The sequence below is a fragment of the Sus scrofa genome, chromosome 18 (genome assembly GCF_054392235.1).
Source record: "Sus scrofa isolate SSC_HxYL_T2T_F1_AM1 chromosome 18, Sscrofa_HxYL_maternal_Yorkshire_Landrace_v2.0, whole genome shotgun sequence".
Lineage (NCBI taxonomy): Eukaryota > Metazoa > Chordata > Mammalia > Artiodactyla > Suidae > Sus > Sus scrofa.
Genome location: NC_139400.1, coordinates 64,629,100 through 64,655,437, shown reverse-complemented (window position 1 = coordinate 64,655,437; position 26,338 = coordinate 64,629,100). Strand labels below are relative to the sequence as shown.

General features: G+C 52.9%; 1 protein-coding gene and 2 long non-coding RNA genes across 9 annotated transcripts in view; 2 read left to right on the top strand and 1 right to left on the bottom strand.

Moving 5' to 3' along the window:
- LOC106506878 (uncharacterized) overlaps window positions 1-3,636 on the top strand; it is a 52,630-nt gene extending 48,994 nt beyond the window's left edge. For both annotated transcript variants that reach the window (XR_014833371.1, XR_014833370.1), the window contains one exon: window positions 802-3,636. This is a non-coding gene — a long non-coding RNA (uncharacterized LOC106506878). The remainder of the gene's footprint in view (window positions 1-801) is intronic.
- LOC146395119 (uncharacterized) lies at window positions 22-5,448 on the bottom strand. The gene is made up of 3 exons (XR_014833375.1): window positions 5,287-5,448; window positions 2,778-3,592; window positions 22-1,993 (listed from the first exon to the last, which is right to left on the bottom strand). It is a non-coding gene; the product is annotated as an uncharacterized LOC146395119 (long non-coding RNA).
- On the top strand, window positions 4,477-25,629 carry ZNF746 (zinc finger protein 746). Of its 6 annotated transcripts, none has more exons than XM_085004993.1 (7): window positions 4,477-4,692; window positions 7,774-8,073; window positions 8,204-8,285; window positions 9,106-9,219; window positions 20,825-21,016; window positions 21,490-21,615; window positions 23,162-25,629. In XM_085004993.1, the coding sequence occupies exons 1-7, from the start codon at window positions 4,669-4,671 to the stop codon at window positions 24,226-24,228; spliced, it is 1,905 nt and encodes a 634-aa protein (XP_084861119.1). In that variant the 5' UTR covers window positions 4,477-4,668; the 3' UTR covers window positions 24,229-25,629. The 6 variants fall into 6 exon arrangements, with proteins under 6 accessions (XP_084861119.1, XP_020934346.2, XP_084861116.1 ...); XM_021078687.2 differs by having other exon boundaries at window positions 23,159-25,629; XM_085004990.1 differs by having other exon boundaries at window positions 8,159-8,285.
- The last annotated feature ends 709 nt before the right edge of the window (window positions 25,630-26,338 follow it).

Below are 26,338 nucleotides of genomic sequence, written 5' to 3'. Positions count from 1 at the left end.
GTAAGTATTCCTGAAAGTACATGGTGAGAAATCTAATTTTATTTTAAAATAAAACACAATTTTCAAAAGCTGGGGTGGGAGAGAGGACTTAGTTATGGGAAAATCCAATCAATTCACTAACTGAAATTCAATATTTTGAATTCTTTAAAAAACATCTAAAAGCCCTGATGCTTGTTTCATACGTCTGGATTTTTCCACATTTGGAGTTTGCTTAAAGTAAGACCCACCTAGATTCTTTGCTGTGCTTCTCAACTTTACTGGCTCAAAGTGACCTCACTTTTGCCCCCCAGGGGGAGTCCAGGCCCAGAGCCTTTGCCTCTGCGAGGAAGCCTGGAAGGTCCCGGAGTTCAATTCTTCATCCCTGAGGCTCAAAGCTCTGATCTCACGGATGATGCAGAGGCCTGGGTGGGTCCCTGTCTAGGCTGTTGTCAGGCACTTCAGCATATCAGAATAGCGGAGGCTATGGAAGATTCTAGAAAGCATGAAGGGCCATTGTGAATGCCAGGGCACTGAAACGGCTCCCACATTTTGCCACACACCCACCTTGCCCCAGACTCTCTAAAGCCACATCGGGAGCTTCCCGATGGCTGAGGGTGATGTCACCACTGTGGAAACTGAGCCTCCTTGGAGCTGTGCTTCTCAGACTGAGGCAGAGACACACCCCCTGCCCCCCCCCACCCCCGGCCCAGGACAGAGGCCAAGAGAGACGAGGCAAATGGGAGCAAGAGAGGGACTTGAAGTTTCAAGTCATCAACCCTTTTTAGCAGTTCATAAGCATGCAATCTTTCAAAATTCAAACAGGCGTGGACGTGTCACAAAAGGGCTACAAGATTTCTGTGCATCATTAAAGTATGACGACTCAACACAACTTCCAGTTTGCGGAGGGCCGTTTCACGCAGTGGCCGGCCCACAAGGCAGGCACAGTCTTGGCTCCCTCCTCGAGTGCCATGGCGTGAATGTCTGTGAAGGGCTGGTCCACAGCCAGCCGGTCCTAGAGACGGGCAGAGCCTCCCCGCAGAAGAGCTGGAAAGGAGGTGGCCCCTCAGAGCCCCCTGTGGCTCCTCCTGAGCGATTCTAGAAAGAACCCAGTGCCCGCCCCATAGAGGAAGTCCAGAGCCAACGCTGGTTCTCCAGCTCTGAGGGCTGCAGGGCAGGTTCTCTGTGCAAGCTCTTGGTACCTTCTTTCCCTTGGGTGTGAGAAAGGCATGTGTGAGAGGCATCAAGCTTGAACAGACACCACCTGGAGTCAAGGACATCTTCCCTGATGCCCAGCCAACTTCTGCCAAGCCCTGGTATGGGTCAGGATGGGCCGGGGTCTGCTGCAGTAACTGTGAAACCCAAAGTCATGGGGCTTATTACAGTAACGGCTCGTTTCACGCTTGTGCTACGTGCTCATCAGAAGTTGGCTAGGAGACCTATTCGAGGTCACCAGGATAGAGGCTGATAGAATAATCACCTTCTCCAATATTGCCGGTCACCATGGCAAAGGGAAAGAAATCTTTGAAAGGCCCCAATTAAATGCTTAGCTCAGAAATGACAACTCATCGGCCAGAACACATCACAATCCAATCCAGGCAGAAAAGGCCAGGAAGCACAATCCAGCCGCATCCGTCAGGGAAGTGAACTAGAAATATTGGGTGAAGAGCAGTATGACCTTGCTGAAAGGCCTAGGACTGGACGTTTGGGCCATGTGCCCGGTGCCAAGGGAAAACCTCAGAACTAAGGGACCAGAGGGAAAAACGCGGGCTGTGCTCAAGCACAGAGGCACCTGCAGGAGATCCCGGGGTCAGCACCCCCCACATCTAAACAGTCTGAACCGCCTGCTTCAGCCTCTCCCCTCCTGGGGCTGACATGTGGTCTCATGGTCACCAGCCTCGCCAGGCTCCTTCAGAGGGGGCTATGGGTGCGCAGTGCCCTTGCTCCGCAGAGGAGGTGGGGTGGGAGTGGTGACAGCCCAGAGGAGAGTGCCTTCTTGGGACCATAGTTCGTCACACTGCATAGAACAAGGAGTCAAGATTCGTATTAAGTGAGACAAAGAACATATGCATGACTGGAGTTGACACAACATTGTAAATTAACCATAATTAATTTTTTAAAATTTAAAGGCTTAAAACATAAAGATTTGTATGAAGTGGTTCATTTATGCTCTGTAAACCTACCCTGTACCAGACACGGTAGGGGAGAGGAGAGAAAGGAGATCTGAAGGCTGCAGGGCCAGCTACCCAGGATGCTTTGCAGTGAGTGGATCCCAGTCTTTAGTGGCAGGTTGGGTGGGTCGTTATTCCCCAGGTTCAGGTGTGTATCCGAGCCCCACTCCCACCCCACCCATAAACCCTACTAGGAGCTTGTTAAAAATAGACCTTCTTTCTAAAAAGCTTTCCCCACAATAGTAAGGACCCATCCCCAGAGATTTAGATTCAGCAGCTCCAGGAATTGGCCCGCTCGCAATTCTCTGCTTGGCTGATGGTGAGGTGACAGGCGGTGTCACGGGATTAACACTGTCAGTCCTCAGGCTCTGAGGCCCGGGGGCCGTGTGTACTTAACATCTTCCATTTGGTGGGAGTTTGAGCATCTATAAAACAACTCAGGAAACATGCATCAGATTCCCTTATCTGGGCACTTCAAAAGAAAGCTAGGGCAGAGGATGTGGGGAGGGGTCTGTCCCAGGAAGGCCCAGGTGGGGTCCTGCTTGGTTACACTTTGAACAAAAGAAAAATCAAGGACTTGACTATGAAGCTAAGGAAGCTTCAGAGCACACCCCTTGCGCCAGCTCTTACCTTCTCTTCAAAATTTGTAATTCTGTGAAGGTTTATTTTCTTAAAAATAGTCCCCGAATTATACAAGCTTCCGGCCCACAAAACAGGGGTCTGGGAGAGGGGAGGCATGATTTGGAAAGGATAAAAAACACGTGGAAGAAGAGCGAGAGGAAAAAAAAAAAATTGGAAGACAACCTCCGAGTAGATTCCAGAACATTCTCCCACAGTGAGTAGGTCCAATTTGCCTGGTCAGGAATTTCCTTCCAAAGACAAAAGGTGCAGGGGCTCCAATTCCAAAATCTCTCTCCCTGACTCCCAGCCCCACTGAGGGGCAAAATCCCTGGGAGCTGAGGGCTGCGGGAAGTGGACCTCAGAAGACAACTGGGCCAGCAGCACCAGCGGGAAGAAGAAAATCAGGCCTCTGGAAACGACCTCTGGCAACAGTCTGAGGAAAGCCTTGGCCCCAGGCCGCTCCTGGGGAGATTCCGCTTTCACACATAAAGAAGAACACATCCGGGATAAGCCGCTTCCTGGACCTTCAGCCCAGAATGACCAAGAAACAACAATCTGCAGGTTGAGACCCCAGCTGCCAGACCGCAAGCCCAGCAGGACACGGAGCACGTGGCCCGCAGGTTCCGCGGATCCAGAGAGTCCCACTTAAGAGGAAATTCTGCAAGGAAATGCGTCTCGCAGCCACACGAGGGCCCCATTCAAAGCTCCCTCCAGCCACCAGCCCGGTTCGCCTCTTGAGGAGTTTTCCAATTTATTTGCCTTTCTCTCCCTGGTTTAAAAACACTATTCTTGTGATTACAAAATGGTATAAAATATTCGTGCTCCTATGACAAAATAAAGAACATTTAAGTTAGAAAATGTATAAAAATGGCTTGTGGTTTCACTTAATACACTTTCAAATCTTCCAATTTATATGTATACACACACACATATGCACATACATACACACACATAAAGTATCATTATTATATATACATAAATCATTCTGGACAGACTTCTCTTAAAATGCCATGAACATCTTCCCATACCAAGTTCTTCACCACAATAATTTTAAGTGATGGTATTGTGTTCCGCTGTTGATGCCGTTGAACATATTTTTACGGGTCATCTTAGAATTATAGAAAGTTCTAAGCGGCTGCCTATCAGGGCTTAGTGAACTATACTCCTCTTGTTGGAAGAATTTCTTTGCATTTCAAATCAAGGGCGGACGTGAGGTCCAGCCGTCCGCGTCCACACCCAAGAAGCCCAGAGCGCCTGGCGGGACCTAAAGCAGCAGCGGCGACGTGGCGGGAGCCCTTGGGCAGAAGGCGCGGGTCTGCTGGGGCTCGCAGGGGCCGCCGTCGCCACGATCCCCGCCCGGGGGCGGCCCGGCTGCTCCCGAGTCCCTCGGGGCGCGGGGGACCAGAGCCCGAGGCTCTCGCGGCCGGCGGGGGTCAGCGGGTCGAGGGGCAGGTGGGCAGGTGGGCCGGCGGTCGGGGGGTCGGGGGATCGGGGCGGCGGGCCGGGGTGATCGGCGGGCCAGACGCCCGGGAGGCCGGCGGGCGGGCCGGGACCAGGGCTCGGCCGGCGGGCGGGGCGGGCGGGGCGGGCGCCGCGCCTGCCGTTCGCCTCTCCGGGCTGCAGGTGGGGCTGTGCGGCCGCGCTGCCTCCAGGAAGCCTCACGGGCCTGCGCCGGCTCCCAGGATGCAGTGTGGACCGGCCGGGCGCTGACGGCGGCGGCGCGTCTGCGGGCGGAGCGGCGCGGGCGGACCAGCGAGGCGCGCGGCGACGCGGGCGGGGACGGCAGGGCCGGGCGGGCGCCGCCTGCGGAGAGGCCGGGGGCCGGCCTGCGTGGGGCCGCGCGCGGCAGCGGCGGCGTTGGCGGCGACTTCCTCCGGGCCCGGCCGGACAGCACAGGGCCATGGCCGAGGCGGCCGCGGCTCCGGTAAGGGCGGCCCGCGCGCACGGACGCGCGGACGCGGGGCCCGGGCGGCCCGGGCCCAGCACACGGCGCCGCAGGCCCTGGGGAGCGGCTCCGGGGGCCGGGCCGGGCCGCCGCGCCTGGGGCTCCGGCGAGCGGGGCGCGGGGTCCGCCGGGGCCTACGGCGCCCGCCGGCCGGGCCCCCCGTTCCGGGCCGAGCCTGGGCGGGCGGAACCGGCCGCGCCCGCCCCCGAGGCCGCCCCACGCCGAGTTCCTGCCGGCGCCGGGGCTTCCTGCCCCCGCCCATCCGCTGGCCCCCCGCTCTCCGCGCCCCCCACCCCGCGTCTCCTTTCTCTGCCCACCGCCCAGCTCCCCCCAGCGGCCTGGTGGCACCTGGGAGGTGTCGGGGCGGCTGCGACGCCGAAGACACCGAGCACCCTCTGAGCGCCCAGCTCGCGCGGGGTCGGGGCGCAAGACAGCTGCTCCCGTGGGTAGAGGCGGGCCCGGCAGCAGCCCTGTTAGGCGTGATTGTGTCCTCACCACACATCTCGGGGGGGGGGAGGTCCGCCTCCTCCGTGAGAAACAAGCAAAACGCGAGGCCTGAAGAAGTTAACTTACCCAGGATCGCACAGCCAGGAAGTGTGTGCAAAGCCGGGGTCGCTCTGTGTTCAGGGACACACACTGCGCCTTGCGGGGAGCAGACGGGTGCCCGGACGAAGGTGAAGCAAGACAGAAGGAGGTGCGTGCACCTCCCTGGCCTGTGCTGCTGTGATTTGAGCTGGGCTTTTAGGGCGGGCTGGGATTTCATCCGGCTGAGCTGGACCGGTGGAGCTTCTCTGGTAGAGAGGAGGCTTGGACCCAGAGACGGCAGAAGGGACCCTGTTTGCCTGGAAAAGATGGTTTCGGTAGCGAGGCAGTGGGAGAGGAGGCTGCAGAGAGAGTTGGAAGGGGTTTGGATGCCTGGACTTCATCAGATGGGTGGGGAGCCATTGAAGGATTTGGAGTCCTTTTAGCATCAGCCGCGCTCAAGCCAAGAGTGTCGCTAGCAGGAGGGTCAGGACGGCCCCATCATGTCCACGCACCGTTCTGTGAGTCGCTGGGCTTCAGGAGAAATATCTCCCACCACATGGTGTGAAGGCCGCGGTGAGGCTGCCTGGCCCTGTTAAAATGTAAGAAAGCTGTGTGCCTGGCTGAGAAGATTGGGGTTTATGCAGGTGCTGTTTTCCAGCCACACCAAGATGGTAATAAGGGCACTCAGATGCTCTTGGAGGTTGAGTGGGACTTCAGTGGATGGGGAGCTGGGTGATAAAGTGAAAGGACACTTCTGAAGCAAACATTTAGAGGTGGCAGTCGTGTGGCAGGACCCATCCAGAGGAGTGAGGGGAAGGGGCAAGGCTGAGCCCGCCCAAGGCGCCAGCCCAGGGCAGTCCCTGCAGCCTCAGGGCAGAACCACCTACCTCTTGAGCAAGAGTCCCACCCACATCCAGTTTCTCTGCCAATCCAGCTCCTCCCCATCCTTTGAGCCCCGCTAAAGCCCTTCCTTCAGGTCAGAGGTCATCTGGTCCAGCTGCCTTCCAAACCGCAGAATCCCTGATGCTCCATCCTTGGCAGTTTCTTCTGCCTCTGCTCAAACTCTCAACTGTCTTCGGAGGGGTCCACCCGTGTTCTAGTTCTCAGTGACTTTCCCTAAATGACTCCACCCTGCTTCCTAGTAGTCATTTCTTCATTTTGTAAATAGTCCCCAAACACTTGCTTGGGAAGGATTTTCAGAATGCTGTCAGAAACCATTGATCCTCAGGCACTGCTGGAAGGCGCAAAGAGCAGCACACGCTCTCTGACCCTTGGGTCCCAGCTTTAGATGTGGGTGTCCCGGGAGGGTGGTGGGCCAGCCCCACCCAAAGCAAAATGTGCCCTTGCCTCTGTGTCCCCAGCTGCCGGCCATCCAAGCCACCATGTGACTTTTCCAGTGGCAGGCAAGTCCCTGGGGCATCTCTTTATCCCTCTACCTCTTTATCATGTCTGGTAGCTGCCGCATATATCAAAGTCTGACCTTGAGGCATTTGTCTTACCTTCCTCACTAGTCTCTGTAAGGTTGTCACTGGTCTTGGGACAGCTACGAAAATGTTGGAGACCTTACTTCTCCTTGGGAGGAGTAGGAACAAGGAGAGAAAAAAATCAGTCTCACTAGGGCAGGGGGCTCGTGTTGTATCAAAAAGTATAACTCTTGGCTGGAGGATATTTGCAGTAATAGTGATTTTTAGGGGTTTTTTTTGAGGGGGATTGCATGGGAGGGGACAAAATCGGATTGTCCTGGGGTGGAGAGGAATTAGTCATTAGGTTTTTTTTTGTTTATTAAAGAGACACGAGATGCTTTTTTTAAAAAAAGCAGTTGGGCAACACTCGTGTTTGTGTCATTTCAGTGAACCAGCTGTTTTGGTGTGGTTTTTTTTTTTTTTTTTTTTTTCGCTAGGTCATCATCAGTAGAGAGATCCTGTGCGATTATGATGGAAGGTGCTGGCTGGGCTAAATCTACAGTTGACTATTTCTCCACCAAAACACCCCAGTAGCGCCAAGTCTAGCAAAATGGCACTGTTTAGCAAAATGGCGCTGAGGGCCTACCATGGGCCACTCACTGTGCTGTGAAAAGATGCAGTACTGGAGTTCCCACTGTGGCAGTGGTGTCTCTGGAGCACTGGGACGCACGTTCAATCCCTAGCACGGCACAGTGGTTTCCTTGCATCTGATCCCTGACCTGGGAGCATCATATGCTGCAGGGTGGCCACAAAAGAAAAAGACAAAAAAAAAAAAAGACGCAGTATTGCTTTTGGGGGGCTCCTAGAGGCAGATGCAGGGGTGAGGTCCATGATGGGGGTCTGCTGGGCTGCTGCCAGGGCCTGGAGCAGGGGCCACCCGCCCAGCATAGGCAATGTCTAAGACCCCCAGAGGAGCTGACCGCCAGGCTGAGACCTGGCATGTGACACAGAACATCCCCACTCCCACCTGGCACTCCTGGCTCCCAGCCCAGCTCCTGGATGCCTAGGGGAGGGGCTCAAGGAACCTGGCAGGTGGAATGGTTGATGCTGGTCTTCTTTGCATTTCTGAAAGATTTCTCCGTGGACGATGGCAGCTACCATCCAGGCCATGGAAAGGAAGATTGAATCGCAGGCTGCCCGCCTGCTTTCCCTGGAAGGTCGAACCGGGATGGCCGAGAAGAAGCTGGCCGACTGCGAGAAGACGGCCCTGGAGTTCGGGAACCAGCTGGAGGGCAAGTGGGCGGTGCTGGGGACGCTGCTGCAGGAGTACGGGCTGCTGCAGAGGCGCCTGGAGAACATGGAGAACCTGCTGAGGAACCGCAACTTCTGGATCCTGCGGCTGCCCCCGGGCAGCAAGGGCGAGGCCCCCAAGGTGAGCCCCCGGGCGCCTGGGGCGGGACACCTGAGGCCTGGGCCTGGGCGTGCGTGGGTGAGCGAGTGTGACACTGTGGTTCCAGGTGCCCGTGACCTTTGATGACGTGGCCGTGTATTTCTCTGAGCAGGAGTGGGGCAAGCTGGATGAGTGGCAGAAGGAGCTGTACAAGCACGTGATGAGAGGCAACTATGAGACGCTGGTCTCCCTGGGTAAGGCGTGGGCCTCATGTCTCTGCTCAGAGTGATCCGGGGAGCTTTAACCTCTGTCTTCCCGCTGGTGGTCTTTTGCCGCAAGGCTGAAACATCCTGGGAAGCTGGACCAGGCACATTTATCTTCTTCCTAAGGATAAGCACTGGGTGACTGAGTCCAAAGCTGTCTTCTGCTGGGTGACATTCATGGGTTGCCAGACCGAGGGGCCTGGTGGCCGCTCTCCGAACCAGGCTCGGAGCACCCACGTGTCTGCTCTCCTGTGAGGCTTGAGGCGGAGAAGCCTCTTACACTCTCAGACCCAGTGTGACCAACTCACATTGGAGAAAGACTTTGCACTGTTTCTTCCTGTGCTTCTCACCTCCCGGGGGGGTGCCTGGGTGACCCCAGGTCTGAAGGCAGCGAGGCCTGCTGAGTGGGGCTGGGCGCAGGCGCGGGTGTGACGTAACAGTTCAGGCTGCAGGGACGTGTGGCCTCTGAACCCGGAGCCCCGTCCCAGGGTTGCTTCCACTGGGCACGGACGTGGGGCCCGGTGAGGCTTCGTTCAGGGGACCGCCCTATGCCTTGTAGGACAGTTTATCAGCCTCCCCCGCCTCTTCCCAGCAGATGCCAGTGGCATCCCTGCCCCAGCCCCCATGGTGACAACCAGAAATGTCTCTGCTTTGACACCTGTCCCCTGGGAGACAAAATCGTCTGTGGTTGAGAACCACCTCCCTTTGCCGATCAAGAAATCTAGTTCCTGGGCCGTCCTGGTTTCCCGGGCTGCCTGGCCCCAGCTCTGAGTGGGACGGGACAAAAGCTGACCCTCCTGTCTCTCCTCAGACTACGCCATCTCCAAGCCCGAGGTCCTCTCCCAGATTGAGCAGGGCAAGGATCCGTGCAGCTGGCGTCGCGCTGGCCCCAAGGTTCCTGATGTGCCCGTGGACCCGAGTCCAGGTGAGGAGGTGGGGCAGGGCCAGGGCGACGGCAGGGGGGAGCTGAAAAGTAAGGAGCCGGAGAGGGCGAGCCCAGGAGAAACGAGGCTGATTTGAACCTCCATAGTTGTCCGCTAGTTGAATCAGGACCCATGGCCTGTTAGCTGACACTCCAGGAACACTTCCCAGTGTGGACACCGCAGCACACCTAGTGTTTCAGGAAAGAGATGGTGCCAGTGGCTCAGAATCGGGGGAGGAGGGAGGAGGACACAGACAGGAAGGTACTAGAAGACAGTAAAGACAAAACGTAACTCGTTCAGAGCCTTGGGAAGAGTCTGCCTTGGCTCCGCCCAAGACCCAAATGTCTTAAATTGATTAGAATCGCGGAAGAGTAGCCTGTTGGCTAGCCACGTTTCGATATGATTAGAGCCACGGATTTATTTAAGATGAGTCTGGATACCTGACACCACGGGCTCAGATTTTCCCAGGCCTGTCAACACTTTTGAACGTTACGGAAAGGACAGGTGGACGCCTGAGGAAAGCAAAAGGGCTGACGTGAAGACCTTGGTGGACTGGGTGCAGCCACTCTGTCCCTTGACCAGGGAGACCCCGCCTCTGCAGGCTCAAGCCTGCTTGCCCCCAAGACCCCTTGTCTTGGGTTTCTCTTGCGCCTGAACACCTGTGTCTCTAAAAAGTCTTGTGTGTTTAGTGATTCATGAAACGTGACTTCCACGTTTGCTGTTTCATCGAAATTAGATTTCCCCTTTACTGGGGCGGGCCGGCCCCATCCTCCATCAGGAGAGCATTCGCCAGCTCAGCTCGACAGAGATATGTTGAGAATCCCCTAGGTGCCAGGGACAGGGCTGAAAGCGAGAAATGGACGAAGAGCAGGCTGCTGTCTGGATGGGAGAGACGGTTATGACACTGGAGCTGCCAGCTGTGACCTTGGGAGGGAGGTTCCCGCTGGGTTTGTTTTATTATATCGCATGCGTGTGGAGGCCTCCCTGGCTTCCACACACATTTGATGAGATTGAATATTGAATAGGGGTCTGGAAACGCGGGGACTTCTGGCAAGACTCTCCCCGCGCCCTCCTGTCTGGCACCCACAGCTCCCCTCTCTGCCTTGAGACCGTCAGCAGGAATCCCAAGTGGTCCAAGAAGCCTTCACGCACCTGTGTAGCCGTAAACAATCTAGAATGTGGTTTTGCGTGTTTTGAAAAGTCACCTGACGGTCATCATATCCATCCCTCAGGACTTCGTGCTCCATCCTTATCTTTGTTGGCGCATGTCCATCAAGCGTGTTCATTCTTTTGGAGTTCCCATCGTGGCGCAGTGGTTAACGAATCCGACTAGGGACCATGAGGTTGCGGTTCGATCCGTGCCCTTGCTCAGTGGGTTAACGATCCAGCATTGCCGTGAGCTGTGGTGTAGGTTGCAGACTCGGCTCGGATCCTGCGTTGCTGTGGCTCTGGCGTAGGCTGGCAGCTACAGCTCCGATTAGACCCCTAGCCTGGGAACCTCCATGTGCCGCGGGAGCGGCCCAAGAAATGGCAAAAAGACAAAAAAAAAAAAAAAAAAAAAAAAAAGCGTGTTCATTTTAATGGACGCTCAGCGTCCCCAAAGCGACTAAAATGCAGTTTATTTTCCCTCCCTCCGTTGAGTTGAGCTCAGGCTCTTTTGAATTTTTCACCCTCACAAGTGGTACCAGGGTGAGCGTGCTTGAACGCTGTGGTCGAGGGTATGTGCTGCTGTCTGTCTAGGGAGCGGACCCGGAGCTGGCACCCCGGCACAGAGGGCACGGCCGCCTTGCACCTCTGCCGCGGGCAGAGGGCCGTCCTGTGGTTCCCCGGGTCCCGACCCCTGCAGGCGGGAGGGCCCGCTTGTCGGAATTGGACCCTTGCCGCCCTGAGCGTCGTCTTCAGAGGTTTCCTTGGTTTCTTCTCCAGTGAATTCGCTTTTTCTTTCCTCTTCTGTTGTTTCACATTTTCTTGTTGGTTCAGGACTTGTTTATACAGTTCTAAATACTAACCCTTGGTCTGATGTTTGCGCTACAGATACCTTGCAGTCCGTGGCAGATCTTTTAACCTTGTCACTCTTGGACAAAATTTCAATTTTTGGCGCCAGTGCATAGCCGTCTTTTCCTTTGTGACCTGTGCTTTTTCTGTCCTAAAATACCTTTCCTGCCTCACTCCATTTTTGCTTTTCATGTTTGTCTTTAATCCAACTAGAGTTAGTATCCCTGGAAGCTGCAAGGGAGAATTAAAGACATCCTCCCCCACCCCAAGGGCATCTGATTTTCCAGCGAAGTTTGCCTGATAGCCTCCATCTCCCCAGTGATGTGCGATGCCAGTTGGGTCTCGAAGCAGCTTCCCAACCGGCCGCACCCTTCCTGGGCTTCTCGACGCCTCTCTTTGCTCTCTTTGTCTAGCTCTGCCCTGAAGCTCTTCGTTTCCAGTGAGCCTTGACGTCTAGCAGGCCAAGCGTTCCCTACCTGCTCTTTAAACTTGTTTTGGCCTCTAGGCTTGGACCTTGGCTCTTCCACAAGAATTTCAAATCTTTATGTCAAGTTCCCAGAAATCCTACTGGAATTTTGATTGGCATTGCATTTCGTTTATAATTTCATTTCTGGAAAATTACCCTCATTGCAATATTAAGCCCCCCATCCATGGGAAACTTGTTTAGTGAAGCCTTCTGCATGTGCCTGAATGAGGCTTTACAACTTTCTCCTGATTGTTCTGGTTTCTATTATGAATGGGACTTTTAAATAAATCGCATGTTTTAAGTAGTTGTTGCATTTAGGCTGTTGACTTTGTTTAGTAAAAGAAAAAATTTTCTCAACTCTCTTTTTACTTCTAATGACCGGTCAATTTAGATTCTCTTGTTTTTTAATGTAGATAATGGTACCCTCCATAGATAACACAAAAGTTATCTCTTTTTAAATTGTTATAACTTTGTTTTTCTCATGTAGCAGTGGGGCTAGGACATGTTAATAGTAGCTGGCATAGCTGGCATCCTTGTCCATGGGATGCTTCTAGAGTTTCAGAATTTAGGGTGATTTTTGCTGTGGACATTTGAAGATACTGTTAGTTTAAAGAAATTTCCTTCCACTTCTGGGAGTTCCCGTCGTGGCTCAGTGGTTAACAAATCTGTCTAGGAACCATGATGTTGCGGGTTTGCTCCCTGGCCTCGCTCAGTGGGTTAAGGATCTGGCATTGCCATGAGCTGTGGTGTAGGTCGCAGACAAGGCTCAGATCCGGCATTGCTGTGGCTGTGGTGTAGGCCAGCGGCTACAGCTCCAGTTGGATCCCTAGCTTGGGAACTTCCACATGCTGTGGGTACTACCCTAGAAAAGACAAAAAGAGACAAAAGAAATCTCCTTTTGCTTCTGGCTAGCGTTTTTATTCATGAACAAATGTTATATTGTATCAAATGTTTTGTTTTGTTTTTCGTTTTTTGTTTTTTTTGTCTTTTTGTCTTTTCTAGGGCCGCTCCCGCGGAATATGGAGGTTCCCAGGCTAGGGGTCTAACTGGAGCTGTAGCCACCGGCCTACGCCACAGCCACAGCAACGCGGGATCCAAGCCGAGTCTGCAACCTACACCACAGCTCACGGCAACGCCAGATCATTCACCCACTGAGCAAGGGCAGGGACCGAACCCGCAACCTCATGGTTTCTAGTCGGATTCGTTAACCCCTGCACCACGACGGGAACTCCACGGGTGCCTTTTTTTAAGGCACATTTTCTGTTGGTTGCGAGGGCTTGGGGGCAGGGAATACCCTTTCTCAGGGCTTTTTCTCGTGCAGCAGGGGCCTGGTTATGTAACGTCCTGTTCTCTGTCACCCACTTAGGTCCCTCACCAGGGGGCCCACCAGGGACAGACCTCATGGGCAAGTGTGGGAGCAAACTTTGGGAGCAAGGGTTGGATAAGAACAGTCCCTACTCAACCTTCTTTGCTTGGGCAGCTGGCCACCCCCAGGGACAGGTGGTCCCTGCTGCTCGGCTGGGGACAGCCGCCTTCACTGTGGCCCAGTGTGTGACTTCCTGACCTGAGGGTCAGTACTAAGGACCCCTCTTGCCCACAGATAAAAGCTGCATCCTCATTTATCAGTAAGAAACAGAGTTCACCCTCACCCAGCCTTCCTCCTTTGCTTTATTTCTCTGTTAAGATCTGTGACAGAGAAGAAAAGTGCTAAATGACAGGCTCCCTTAAAGCCCTAAGAGTAAACAAAAATGTCTTTTATTTACTGATATTTCTGTCTAGGAACCTTGCCAAAATTCTCATTATTGCTAATAACTTTCCCAGTAATTGTCTGGTGAGTCTCAGGTTTTCTGAGAAGGTAATCATACCCCTATGAGTAATAAGAATGTTTTTGTTTCCAAATCTTTGAGGTTTATTTTTCTTTTGTTTTATTGCACTGGCTGAGAACTCCCAGAAAGTCCTAAAATGAAAGTTATGACAACAGGTATTCCACCCTGTTGGTTTCTGCTGTTTCTGGACTTCCCACTGTGGCATAGTGCGTTAAGGATCTGACTGCACTGGCTCTGGTCACCGTGGAGGCGTGGGTTCAGTCCCTGGGCTGGGAACTTCCATATGCCATGAGTGCAGCCAAAAAAAAAAAAAAAAAAAGGAAGATGCTTTTTAGCTTTTCACATTGAACTTAATATCTGTTAACGGTTTTGTTGAGTGGTGCCATTTATATTTCTGGTTGACTAGATGTTTCAAATAGGAAAAGTTGTTGAATTATTATAGAATGCTATTTTGTTATCTATTGAGATGGTTATATATTATTTTTCTTCTTTAACCTGCTAGTATGGTAAATTGTGTTATTTTCTAATGTTGAACCAACCTTGCAATTTTGGAAAAAACCCAACTTAATTACGATACTTGATACACATTCCTGGATTTAATATGCTGATTATTTTGTTTGGAATCGTTGTTTATGAATGAGACTGGTTGATAATTTTCTTTTCTCAGACTGCCTTTGTCTGGTTTTGAGGTTAAAGATATGTTGTAATATATTCCCTCCTTTTTATTTGCTCAGAGAGTTTGTATACTATTGGAGTTATCTATTCCTTGAAAGGTTTTCTCTGTAGGGGAATTTTTGTCTGCTGATTTAAGGTCGTTAACATTTATAGGACTATTCAGGTTTTCTGTTTCTTCTTTAGTCAGTTTTGGGAAGTTCTAGTTTTTCTAAGGAATTTGTCCATTTTCTCAGAGGTTTCAAATTTCTTGGAATAGCATCCATAATAGTCTATCATTTTAATCTCTGCACATCTATAATTATGTCCTTCTTTCATTCTTCGTGTTGATTACTGGTGCTTTCTCCTTTGCTCTTGATAATCCTGCTTGGGACTTATTAGCTAATGTCCTTTCCAAAGAACCGACATTTGGTTCTCTGTGTTCTATCTTTGTTTCTTCCTCTTTTTTTTTTTTTTCCGTTTAACTTAGTTTTTATTTTATTTTATCCTTTTTTTTTTTTTGTCTTTTTGCCTTTTCTAGGGCCACTTCCCACGGCACATGGAGGTTCCCAGGCTAGGGATCGAATCGGAGCTGTAGCCGCTGGCCTACACCAGAGCCACAGCAACACGGGATCCGAGCAGTGTCTGCGACCTACACCACAGCTCACAGCAATGCCAGATCCTTCACCCACTGAGCAGGCCAGGGATGGAACCTGCAACCTCATGGTTCCTAGTCGGATTCGTTAACCACTGCGCCACACGGGAACTCCTTAATTTAGTTTTTATTTTATATTGGAGTATGCTTGCTTTTTTTGTCGTGTTAGTTTCAGGTGTATAGCAAAGTAATTCAATTATGCATATTCATATATCCATTCTTTTTCCATTCTTTGTTTCTTCTTTTATTAATTTATACTCTCATAGTATTTCCTTTCTTTTTACTTTAAAAATTTATTATTGATGTTATTTCTTTTCAACATTTTGCTTTGACTGCTTGACCCACTAATTTTTTACCTTTTCCCCTTTTTTAATGTAAACACAAGGCTATAAAATTTCTTCTAAGTACCATGCAGATGCAGCCCATGCATTTTGATAAATCATATTTTCATTTACATTAGGTTCCAAATAACTCCCCATTTTCATTGTGATTTGTCCTTTGAGTCTTGGGTTATTTAGAAAACAAATATATATGCTTTTTTAAAAAAAAATTTGGTACATATGGGGAGGTTAGAGATAGCGTATTGATTTCTAACTTAATGGTGTTAAGTTAGAAAATAGCTGTGTAAAAGACGAATCTTTAAAAATTTACTGAAGTTTGTTTTATAGCCTAGAAAGTGTTGGTTTTTCTTTAATGTTCTGTGTGGCTTGAGGAGCTTGTGTTTTCTTTGCCTTTAGAGCCTCCTTACGTCCATTTGGTCCGTTCGTTGATAGTATTCAAATGTCCTGTACTCTTTGGTTGGCTTGGTTTATCAGTTAGAGACAGTGGTATGTCAGTCTCCCACTGAGAAGGGGGTCTGTTCGTTTCTCCTGGCGTTCCGTCAGCTTTGCTTTATGATTTTGAAGTGACATTATTATATTTGAAACAGAATTATTTTATCTTTCTGGTCAGTTTACCATTGCACGGTGATTCTCTTTTATTTCTATGAGTATTTTTGTTAAAGTCTGTTTCATCTGATATGGTACAGATACCGTATTTTTAAAAATTTTTAATTATTTATTTGGCTTAGTATGGCTTTCATTCTCTCTCAGTGCTTTTGCATCCTTGTAGTTTAGGTGTGTCCCCTGTAAACATCATACAGCTGAGTTTCTTGTTTGTTTTTAGTCTGATCATCCTTACCTGTTAAATGTTTACCTGTTAAGGAGTTCCCGTTGTGGCTCAGTGGTTAACGAATCTGACTAGGAACCATGGGGTTGCAGGTTCGATTCCTGGCCTTGCTCAGTGGGTTAAGGTTCCGGCGTTGCCGTGAGCTGTGGTATAGGTTGCAGACACGCCTCGGATCCCATGTTGCTCTGGCTCTGGCGTAGGCCGGCAGCTACAGCTCCGATTGGACCCCTGGCCTGGGAACCTCCATATGTCGCGAGTGTGGCCCTATATAGCAAAAAAAGAAAAGAAAAAGTTTACCTTTTAAATGTCCAGAAGAGTGGGCTGCGGCCACATGTGACTATCGAGGACTTGAAAAGTAAAGATGAAATAATATGTGTCTGAATGAATACTTCGGATATGTTGGGTTAAATAAACGTGATTCAAGTTCTTCCAGCTGTTTCTTTTTATTGTTACGCAGCTGCTATAAACCTTCAAGTGGGGCGTGTGGCCCCCTTAGATCTCTGCTGGACAGCCCTGGTCTAAATCACTGCCACTGACCATGGCCACTACTGTGTTCGGATTCTTAGGCACGATCTTAAATTGTGCTCTGAGACCTTAGCCCTGCTTTTTTCTATATTTCTTTCTTTCTTTTTTTTTTTTCTCACTCCTCCCTTGAAAATTATTCATTTAGATTTTACTCCTCAGACTATTATTATTTTTCATTAGTTTGGAAGTTGTGTTTTCTATTTCTGTACTTTTAGAGGTGACCTTAGACATTTTTATCATCTAAAATGCACCCTTTAGGAGTTCCCTTGTGGCACAGCAGGTTAAGTATCCATTGCTGTCACTGCAGTAGCCTCAGTTGCTGCTCTGGTGAGGGTTCAGTTCCACATGCCACAGGCACAACCAAAAAGATACACCCTTTAGAAGGGTTTTTTTTTTGGAGGGGGTGTGGATCTGCTTCTACTAACCTCTCAGTTTGTATGTGTTTGTGAGTTTCTGTGCCTGAAAACATCTTTGTTCCTTTTCTACATTCAAGGGATGTAATTCTAGTTTGACCGCTACGTTTTCGTAGCCCTTAGAAGGTAATTTGTTGCTCTTGAGATGTCAGTTAGCAGTCTAGCCATTGTCCTTGTGCATAATCTGCCTTTTTTCTCTGCCTTTTAGGTCCCTCTCTTTGGTGAGCTGCAGTGTTGCCACAGCATGTCTAGCTGTGGATTTCTTTTTTCTCTATCCTGCTTTAATCATTGGTATCTTTCAGCTCGTCGGGAAACTTGGCAGTGCTGTCTTTCTGAATATCACCTTGCCCCCATTTCCTCTACTCTTTTATTCCGGAACTGTTCACGTGGGCCTCCCGGGCTCCCGAACGAACAGCTCCACCTCTTCAGCTCTGTCCCTCTGCTGAGCTCTAAGTCGTTTCTTCTGCTTTCTCTTCTAGTTGGTTCACCTTTCTCTGTCCAGCTGTTTCCATTCTGTGGTTTAACCTATCTCAATTATTTTATTTTAATTAATTAAATTATTATTTTAATTATTGTAATTCTGAAGTTACGTTTTCTTGTTGGTGCCCTGGTCGGGATCCTGGGCCATCTCCCGCACCATGAAACTGCCAGGCAGTGCAGCCTGAGGCAGGGGCTCGGGCCGGTAGAGCTGGCGGCCAAAGGTGGGGGCGTTGTCGTTGACATCGGCAACGGGCAGCGAGAAGGCGGCCTCGGCCCTCGGCGGGGCCAGCCCGGGCCTGTGGCCGTAACTCGCAAGTTATGGGCATCCCGTTCCTCCCGATCCAGCCGGCGAGCCGCGCACACCAGGTAGATGATGCTGCCCTGAGACTCTGTCTGCCTTTGCTGATCATTGGAGTCATCACAGTCTCGACCTGTGGAGGTTTGGGGGCTCCAGGTTGGAGCGCTGAGAACACTGCCCTTTGGTCCCAGGTTTAGGTGTGTGTGGAAGGCGGGGGGGTGTCTCCAGCCCAACTTCCCCCCGTGCTTGAGCTTGTCCCACTCCCTGCCCTGCGTGTGCACAGTCACTCAGCCCAGCAGTGGGGGAGCCCGGCGCGCCCTCCAGTTTGCTGTGGTTGACCTGGGCTTTCCTAGAGCTTCTTAACGGTCATCTACCTTAAAGATTTCTGTGCTTTTACACTTCAGCCATCATTTTTATTTGTTTATTTGCTTTCTAGGGCCACACCCGAGGCATATGGAGGCTCCCAGGCTAGGGGTTGAATCAGAGCTGTAGCCACCGGCCTACACCACAGCTCATGGCAACGCCGGATCCTTAACCCACTGCGTGAGGCCAGGGATTGAACCCACATCCTCGTGGATACTAGTCGGGTTTGTTTCCGCCGTGCCACATCAGGAACTCCCTTGACCCATCATTTGTAGATGTTCCGTATTGAGGGGAGTTTCTCTGCACAGCTCGCCAGCAATATGCGAGAAATGGAAGAGCTGCAGGCTGCTTCTGTGTCTTGAGACAGTGGCATTGTCTTCTGCACTCATCTGTCTATGAACCGCATTACTCTTTTGCAAGGGGAGCTTATCCTTGAGGTCTCAGGATAAACCCAGTTTGGTCATAGTGTATTGTCTCTTCTTTTTGAAGCATATTTACTGGATTTGATTTGTAAGTCTTTCATTTAGAATCTTTGCGTATCTGTTCATAAATGATTATTTTATAGGAGTTCCCATTGTGACTCAACGGTAATGAACCCGACAAGTATCCACGAGGACATGGGTTCAATCCTTGGCCTCACTCAGTGGGTTAAGGATCCGGCCTTGCCATAAGCTTGTGGTGTCGGTCTCAGACGTGGCTTGGATCCGGTGTTGCCGTGGCTGTGGTGTAGGCCGGCGGCTACAGCTCTGATTTGACCCCTAGCCTGGGAACCTCTATATGCGTGGGGTGCGGCTCTAAAAAGACAAAACAAACAAAAAGGGTTGTGGCTGTGGCGCAGGCCGGCAGGTGTATCTCTGATTCCACCCCTAGCTTGGGAACTTCATGTGCTGATGGTGTGGCCCCCCCAAAAAAAAGATCGTTTTATGTTTTCGTATATTCTCTAGTTATACCAGGCTCAGAAAGTGAGTCGACAGCTATTTCCCCTCGGCATGTGACGATATTATCTTCTGACACATTGTACTACTTGCTGATAGGAATCTGCTTTCGGGGAGTTCCCGTCGTGGCGCAGTGGTTAAGGAATCCGACTAGGAACCATGAGGTTGCGGGTTCAGTCCCTGCCCCTTGCTCTGTGGGTTAACGATCCGGCATTGCCGTGAGCTGTGGTGTAGGTCGCAGACTCGGCTCGGATCCCGTGTTGCTGTGGCTCTGGCGTAGGCCGGCAGCTGCAGCTCCGATTCAACCCCTGGCCTGGGAACCTCCATATGCCAAGAAATGGCAAAAAGACAAAAAAAGAAAGAAAGAAATGTGCTTTCTGTCCGATGTCATTCTTTTCTCTTTGGAACCTTTAAGATCCCTTTTGTCTTTGCCGTTTTTCCATTTCACAGCATCTAGGTAGATAGCATTCCTCATTTCCGACTTAGGAATTGGTGTTTCCCCTCAAGCCATAGGCTTATGGTGCCTCAGTTTTGGAAGATTCTGTTATTATTTCTTACCTATTTCCATTCATCCATTTCTCATTCCCTCCTTCTGGAATTTCTACCAACATATGTTGGGATTTCTCATTGAATCCTCCACGTCCCAACTTCTCTTCCATATTTGCATCCACTTCTCTCCCAAAGTTGTGTTCTGGACTCTTTCCCCAGATCCATCTCGAAGTTGCTCATTTTCTTTGCAACTATGTTCATTCTGTTGTTAAGGCAGCCACTGGGTTTTTCATTTCTGTGACTGCTTTTGTCATTTCTAGAATGTCTATTTAGTACTCTTTCACATTTGCCTTTTTAAAAATAATTTTCTGTTCTTGCCTTAGAGATTCTGTTCCTGCCTTTATGTCTTTGAATATTTTAAACATACTTATGCTGATGTATCCTTTAGCCTTTCTTTCTGCAGTTTGTGGGAGCAAGTTCTGCTGTGGCTCTCAGGCCATTTGACTCCTCGTCTGGTTTATACGTTTAGCTTTTTAAGAGGGGGCCTGGCCTGCCCTGTGGGGAGGGCTTGCAATTTGCCTCTGTTCGGGGGCCTCCTGAGTTGCCGTGGTTCTCAGTCAGTTTTTCTGTGAATTTCTCAACAGAGGGTCTCTGCACCATGTGGGTAGGTGTGAACTCAGTGTGGGCCACGGGATTCTAACATCTTGCGGGTGGCTTTCCCACCCTTGGCCTTGAGCAGGAGGTGGCTTCCGAGAGGCTCCCTCAGGTGGTTTCCTGGGCCTCATCTCCCGCATGGGACAGAGCCTCCCAGCTCCGGCTGATGCAGGCAACTCAGCTCTGTTCTCAAAGCCCAGCCCCCGAGGCCTGCATCCTGTTCCAGCAACAGTGCTTGGCTCTCACTCAACTCTTGATTTGACTTTGTGTTTTGTCTTTGATTCTTATATCTGGAATCTTTCTTTTGTGTTCAGGTAAATACATGGGTAGGGTCAGGTTGTGGAGACAGGGTGGATTGTATCTAGCATTTCTGCGTGTGCAGTGAGAGCAGGACCTCCCCAGGGCAGCTCAGTCTTGCCCAAGGTCCCTCCCTGGGAGTGCCTTGCTGTGCGTTGGTTCCTTCCCTCCGGGAGGACCGGAGAGGCTCAGGCCACCTCGGAGGCTGCCTCAGTGTCATGTCACCTCATGCTTTGCCAGGAGCCCCCACGCCCTTGTCTGTGCTCTCACCTTCTCCTGGCACAAGGCTTTTTCGCTCCTTGACCTTTGCCAGGCCCCGGTGCCTTCCCTCGGCTGGTGGTGTGGCCGCCCAGGGCCTCTGATGTCCACACGCAGGCACTCTCTTTCTCTCAGGCTCCGGGGCCCCGGTTCCTGCCCCTGACCTCTTAATGCAGATCAAGCAGGAGGGCGAGCTCCAGCTCCAGGAGCAGCAGGCCCTGGGCGTAGAGGCCTGGGCCGCCGGACAGCCAGATATTGGGGAGGAGCCGTGGGGGCTCAGCCAGCTGGACTCCGGAGCAGGAGACGTCTCCACCGACACGGCCTCCGGTGAGTGGCGGAGGCTGGGAGTGGCGCCGCTGAAGATGCAGGGATGCAGGGATGCAGGGCCTGAGGGCTGTGCTGGGAGGAGGAGTTCCCAGAAGCCTCCTGGGGGCTACGGGGTCTGGAAGGGCGGGCCTGAGGTTTAGGTTTCCCACCTTCCCGCAGGGGCTGCCCCTCCGGTTCCAGAGTGCCCTTGTCCTGCTTCTCTCTGCCTCCCTTGGCCAGCCACACTCCTGCTCAGCCTGTCCCAGCGCCCGGCATTCGCGTCACCAGCTGCCTCGTGTCCCAGAGGGGTGTGGGACAAGAGTCAGCGGTGCCTCGGGGAAGGGGGCAGAAGAAAATGGGCTTGGGAGCGGGGGGGGGGGGGGGGGGGTCGTGAGGCAGGAAGGTCCCGCGACACTGGCCTGGGGTCCCCCCGCGGGTCCGCCCCCTTCCTTCCCTAACCTGCCGCCTCTCGCCTCTCTCTCCCCCCGCCGCAGGCGTCCACTCCAACTTCTCAACCACTATCCCGCCCACCTCCTGGCAGGCGGATCTCCCCCCCCACCATCCCTCTTCCGCCTGCTCCGACGGGACGCTGAAGCTCAGCACGGCCGCCTCCACGGAAGGTGAGGGTGGCCGAGGGAGGAGCGCGGGAGGACGGGAGGGGCTCCCGGCTGCCGTGGCCCGGCCCCTGGCCGGCCGTTGGCAGGCTGCCAAGCGCCGGTGCTGTCGGGGGCTCGGGCCTGTCCCACCCGCTTCCGAGCTCTTGGGCGGGAACAGCCTTTGCGGAGAGGGTCGGTGTTTCGCAGGATCCCTTCTTGTGTTAACCTGTCAGTCCTGCCGAGCTCTTCCTCTGCCAGGAGGTCCGTGTCCCCAGCCTCAGCAACCCTGGCTCCTCTCTGGCCCGGAAAGACCCCAGCCCAGCCAGAACCACTTCTTAGATAGACACACAGCCAGAGACAGGTGTCCACGGGTGGGACGAACTGCTGCCTTTATGTACTCGTTTTTTATTTACTTATGTTTTAAAAGGCAGTTATTTGAATAACAATTTCTATCATATTTTAGCACCCCCAAGCTGTGCTAAAATCCTGGATCTCTGGGGGGAGGAGTTCTCTGGGGGCACAGCAGGTTAAGGATACAGCATTGTCACTGCTGTGGAGTGGGTTTGGTCCTTGGTCCGGGAACTTCCACATGCCACAGGCACAGCCAAAAACAAACAGAAAAACACAACGACTTCAGGAAATTCAAGTACATTTAGGGAAAACACATTTTTACTATTTTACTAATATATTAATCATTAGCTAGCCGGCTACATTTATTGAGGGCTTGCTGCACGCAAAGCAGCATACTATGTGTTTTCACACATTATCTAGTTTAATCTTAATATTTATGTGGTTTATTTATTTATTTGTCTTTTGTCCTTTTAGGGCCGCAACTGTGGCACATGGAGGTTCCCAGGCTAGGGGTTTAATCGGAGCTGTTGCTGCCGGCCTACGCCACAGCCACAGCAACGCCAGATCCGAGCCACGTCTGTGACCTACACCACAGCTCACAGCAACACCAGATCCTTAACCCACTGAGGGAGGCCAGGAATTGAACCCGAAACCTCATGGATACTGGTCGGATTCGTTGCTGCTGCGCCACGACGGGAACTCTGGTTTAATTTTAATACAATCCTTTGAGACACAGGGTCTTGCCAGAGGAACATGTCTGAGGTCACAGCTGCTCTCTGGGGACCCATGGTCGATCTCAGATCCACCTGAGCTCCCCTCTGCTTTTGCCCCTCGGGCACCTGGCCCCCAGTGGTCAGGGCTCCTTCCTTGGGATAATGTCCTGGTGAGCCATAACAGCCAAAGTGAAAGTGGAACAGGTGAGCAGATGCAATGGTTGCTGACCTGTGGTGAAGGTTCAAGAACAAGGCGAGCAGTTGCCATGGTGGTTTTACCTGTGGTGAAGGTTCTGGAACACAGGGTCCTCACCCATAATTTGAGGCAGTCCACCGACCACCTGGGCAATCTCTGCTGAGCTGGATCCCAGGCTTGGAGGCTCGGGCTCAGAGTGGCGAGAGTGGGGCCGAGAAGCAGCTGACTCTCCCGATGAAAGATCACCTCTTCCCTTCAGCAGGAGAGACGGGGACAGAATGATACCTGGTCTTTCTGTCTTTCTCAGCAGATGTAAAAATTGTGATAAAAACAGAAGTCCAGGAAGAGGAGGTGGTGGCCACCCCAGTGCATCCTACTGACCTAGAAGCCCATGGGCCCCTGTTCGGACCTGGCCAAGCCACAAGGTTCTTCCCCAGTCCTGTCCAGGAAGGCGCCTGGGAGAGCCAGGGCAGCTCCTTCCCCAGCCAGGACCCCGTGCTGGGGCTGAGAGAGCCCGCCCGGCCCGAGCAGCGCGACTTGGCCGAGCCCAGCCCCGCGGTGGCCCAGGACGAGGCCCCGCCCGGGGACTGGCTCTTTGGGGGGGTCCGCTGGGGCTGGAATTTCAGGTGTAAGCCGCCCGTGGGCCTGAACCCGCGGACCGGGCCCGAGGGGCTGCCCTACTCCTCCTCCGACGGCGGGGAGGCCGTGCTGGACCCCGGCCAGGCCCCGCGCCCCTTCGCCGACCCCTGTAAATACCCCGGCCGGACCAAAGGCTTCGGCCACAAGCCGGGCCTGAAGAAGCACCCGGCGGCGCCCCCCGGGGGCCGCCCGTTCACCTGCGCCGCCTGCGGGAAGAGCTTCCAGCTGCAGGTCAGCCTGAGCGCGCACCAGCGCAGCTGCGGGCCGCCCGACGGGGCGCCGGGGGCGGCGGGCAGCGCACGGGACGGCAGCGCCCTGCGGTGCGGCGAGTGCGGCCGCTGCTTCACGCGCCCCGCGCACCTCATCCGGCACCGCATGCTGCACACGGGCGAGCGGCCCTTCCCCTGCACCGAGTGCGAGAAGCGCTTCACCGAGCGCTCCAAGCTCATCGACCACTACCGCACGCACACGGGCGTGCGGCCCTTCACCTGCACCGTGTGCGGCAAGAGCTTCATCCGCAAGGACCACCTCCGCAAGCACCAGCGCAACCACGCGGCCGGGGCCAAGCCGGCCCGGGGCCAGCCGCTCCCGCCACCGCCGCCGCCGCCGCCGCCCGCCGCGCCCCCGGACCCCTTCAAGGGCCCTGGCACCAAAGGACCCTTGGCCGCCACAGACCTCGTGACCGACTGGACTTGCGGCCTGAGTGTCCTGGGACCCACCGACGGCGGGGACCTGTGAGCCCCCGCGGCCGCGCGTACAAAGGCCCTTGTCCCGCCGCCAGGGGGCGCCCTGCGTCCCCCGCTGCTGTGCGGAGCCCCGGAGCCGGAGCCTCCACCTCGAAGCAGGCAGAAATCTCTGTGAAACTGAGCAGCATAGAGTTTTCAGTAATTTAATTACGAACTCTTTTTTTTTTTTTTAATTCTTGAAGCAAAAGCTGGAAAATAGTAGTAGCGCCAGTTTAGAGTGTCCTTTTGGTTTCTGGAGTATGTGTGTTTCGTGGGCTGTGTCCTTCCCGAGTCTGACAGTGAGTGTGCTGGAGGCCTGGCCAGCTGGGGACCAGCCAGAGAGGCACCTGGACCTCCGTGGCCCCTCGAGCCCTGGCGCACAGGCCCAGGGGAGTTGAGACCCCCCACCTTCCCCTGCGGGGCTGGGAGGTGAGGTAGACTGGGCGCTGCGGAAGCGGCTCAGGGGGAGAGGGACCTGAGCCGGCGCCCCCGGAGGTGTTTCTTCTCATCCAAAGGCTCCGCAGAAGTGCTGGCCCTGCCCGTGCCCCCCTGCGCCCCTCGCCCTGTTAGTGACTCCTGGGCCTCGTTCAGCAGAAGGGTCTGAAATCGCTGTTAGGGCGGCGGGAGGCGGGGCTGCGCTCCACTCCAGCGAGATGCTTCTTGGCTTTGCTCTCTGTGTGATGTCTGCTCCCTGCCCACATGCTCTCCGACCGAATCTGGTTTGATCGTCACTGTGACCTAGCGAAGCACGCAGGACGAGTATTCGTTCTCGTTGGAGGCGAGGAAAAGTTACCCCGAGGAGGCCCATCTTGTGCGCACGGTTGGTGCCCACTGCAGGGAAGACCCTCAGGGCGGACGCAGCTCATCCTCCTGGAGCATCAGTTTGGGGGAGGAAAGCTTTTGGGTTTTGCCCTAAGGTCTTCAAAGATTTGCCCCACTTCTGCCTGAGCAAAACCCTCAGGCCTCAAGCTTTAGCCGAGGCTCAGCTGTGGTAGCCGGCCGGCGGGGCAGGCGCTCTCCCCCGGGAGGGGCCAGGCAGCAGGGCTGGTCAGGGACAGGCTTGCTGGTTCCCTAGCCGACCTCTTAAAGGTGGGATTAGAAATGCACCCAGGTTTCTTGATTCCACCACAAGGCTGCCCCCTGCCACACGAGTATCCATTCCCGTTGTGTTGAAGCAGCCGCTCGTTCCGTGTCCCACGGGGAACTGGTCTCCCCTGAGGAAGGGGAGGCCATGGCTTCTGTTTATTCAGCTCCCTTGTGTGTACTTTTATTAGGCGATAGACTAGTTAAGAAAATTGTTTCTATGTACTGTATATTTTGTACCTGTTTACACTTCTAATATTGATATAACTGATATTTTGAAAAACAAATGAAGAGGAAACGTCCTGTTAAAATAAAACCTAACCAGCGCCAAGGTGGTTTGGAGGTTCTGTTCCTGGACCTGCGTCTTTGGTGCTGATGCCTCTGTGCGTGTCCCCCCGGGGAGCTGTGTGGTGAGCCTTCTGAGCGCCCTCCTCTTGCACAGGGTCGCCCTGGACCCAGGGAGGTCCTGTCCCTGAGTGCGAAGATGGGAGAATCCAGACAGGTTTGACTGCAGATAAAACTGACCTCTGGAGGAAAAAGAAAAACCCATCTAGTCACTTTGCTTCAGAATGTAGTCTGGTTTTTGTTATCTAGTTTAACATGATGCATTGTACATGAAGATAGGAAGGGCTGGGTGAAAAGATTGCAGGATATCAAAGAAAAACAGATGCAGGGGAGTTCCTGGCTCAGTGGTTAACGAATCCGACTAGGAACCATGAGGTTACGGGTTTGGTCCCTGCCCTTGCTCAGTGGGTTAACCATCCGGCATTGCCATGAGCTGTGGTGTAGGTTGCAGACTCAGCTTAGATCCCGCGTTGCTGTGGCTGTGGCACAGGCCGGTGGCTACAGCTCCGATTCGACCCCTAGCCTGGGAACCTCCATATGCCGCAGGAGCAGCCTAAGAAATGGCAAAAAGACAAAAGAAAAGCAAAGAAAAACATGCAGGGTGTTTTCTCTTTGCATCTTGTCTTGGCTGAGCAGAGGCCAAGAAGGGATCCGGGATGCCTGCGGTTGCTGCAGTCCTGGTCTCGGGGTGAAGT

Coding starts and splice junctions, on each gene's coding strand:
- ZNF746 (XM_085004989.1), top strand. CDS start 4,669: ATGGCCGAGGCGGCCGCGGCTCCG. Junction 9,220..20,824: donor GCCCGTGGACCCGAGTCCAG/GTGAGGAGGTGG, acceptor TCTTTCTCTCAG/GCTCCGGGGCCCCGGTTCCT. Junction 21,616..23,158: donor CACGGCCGCCTCCACGGAAG/GTGAGGGTGGCC, acceptor TGTCTTTCTCAG/CAGATGTAAAAATTGTGATA.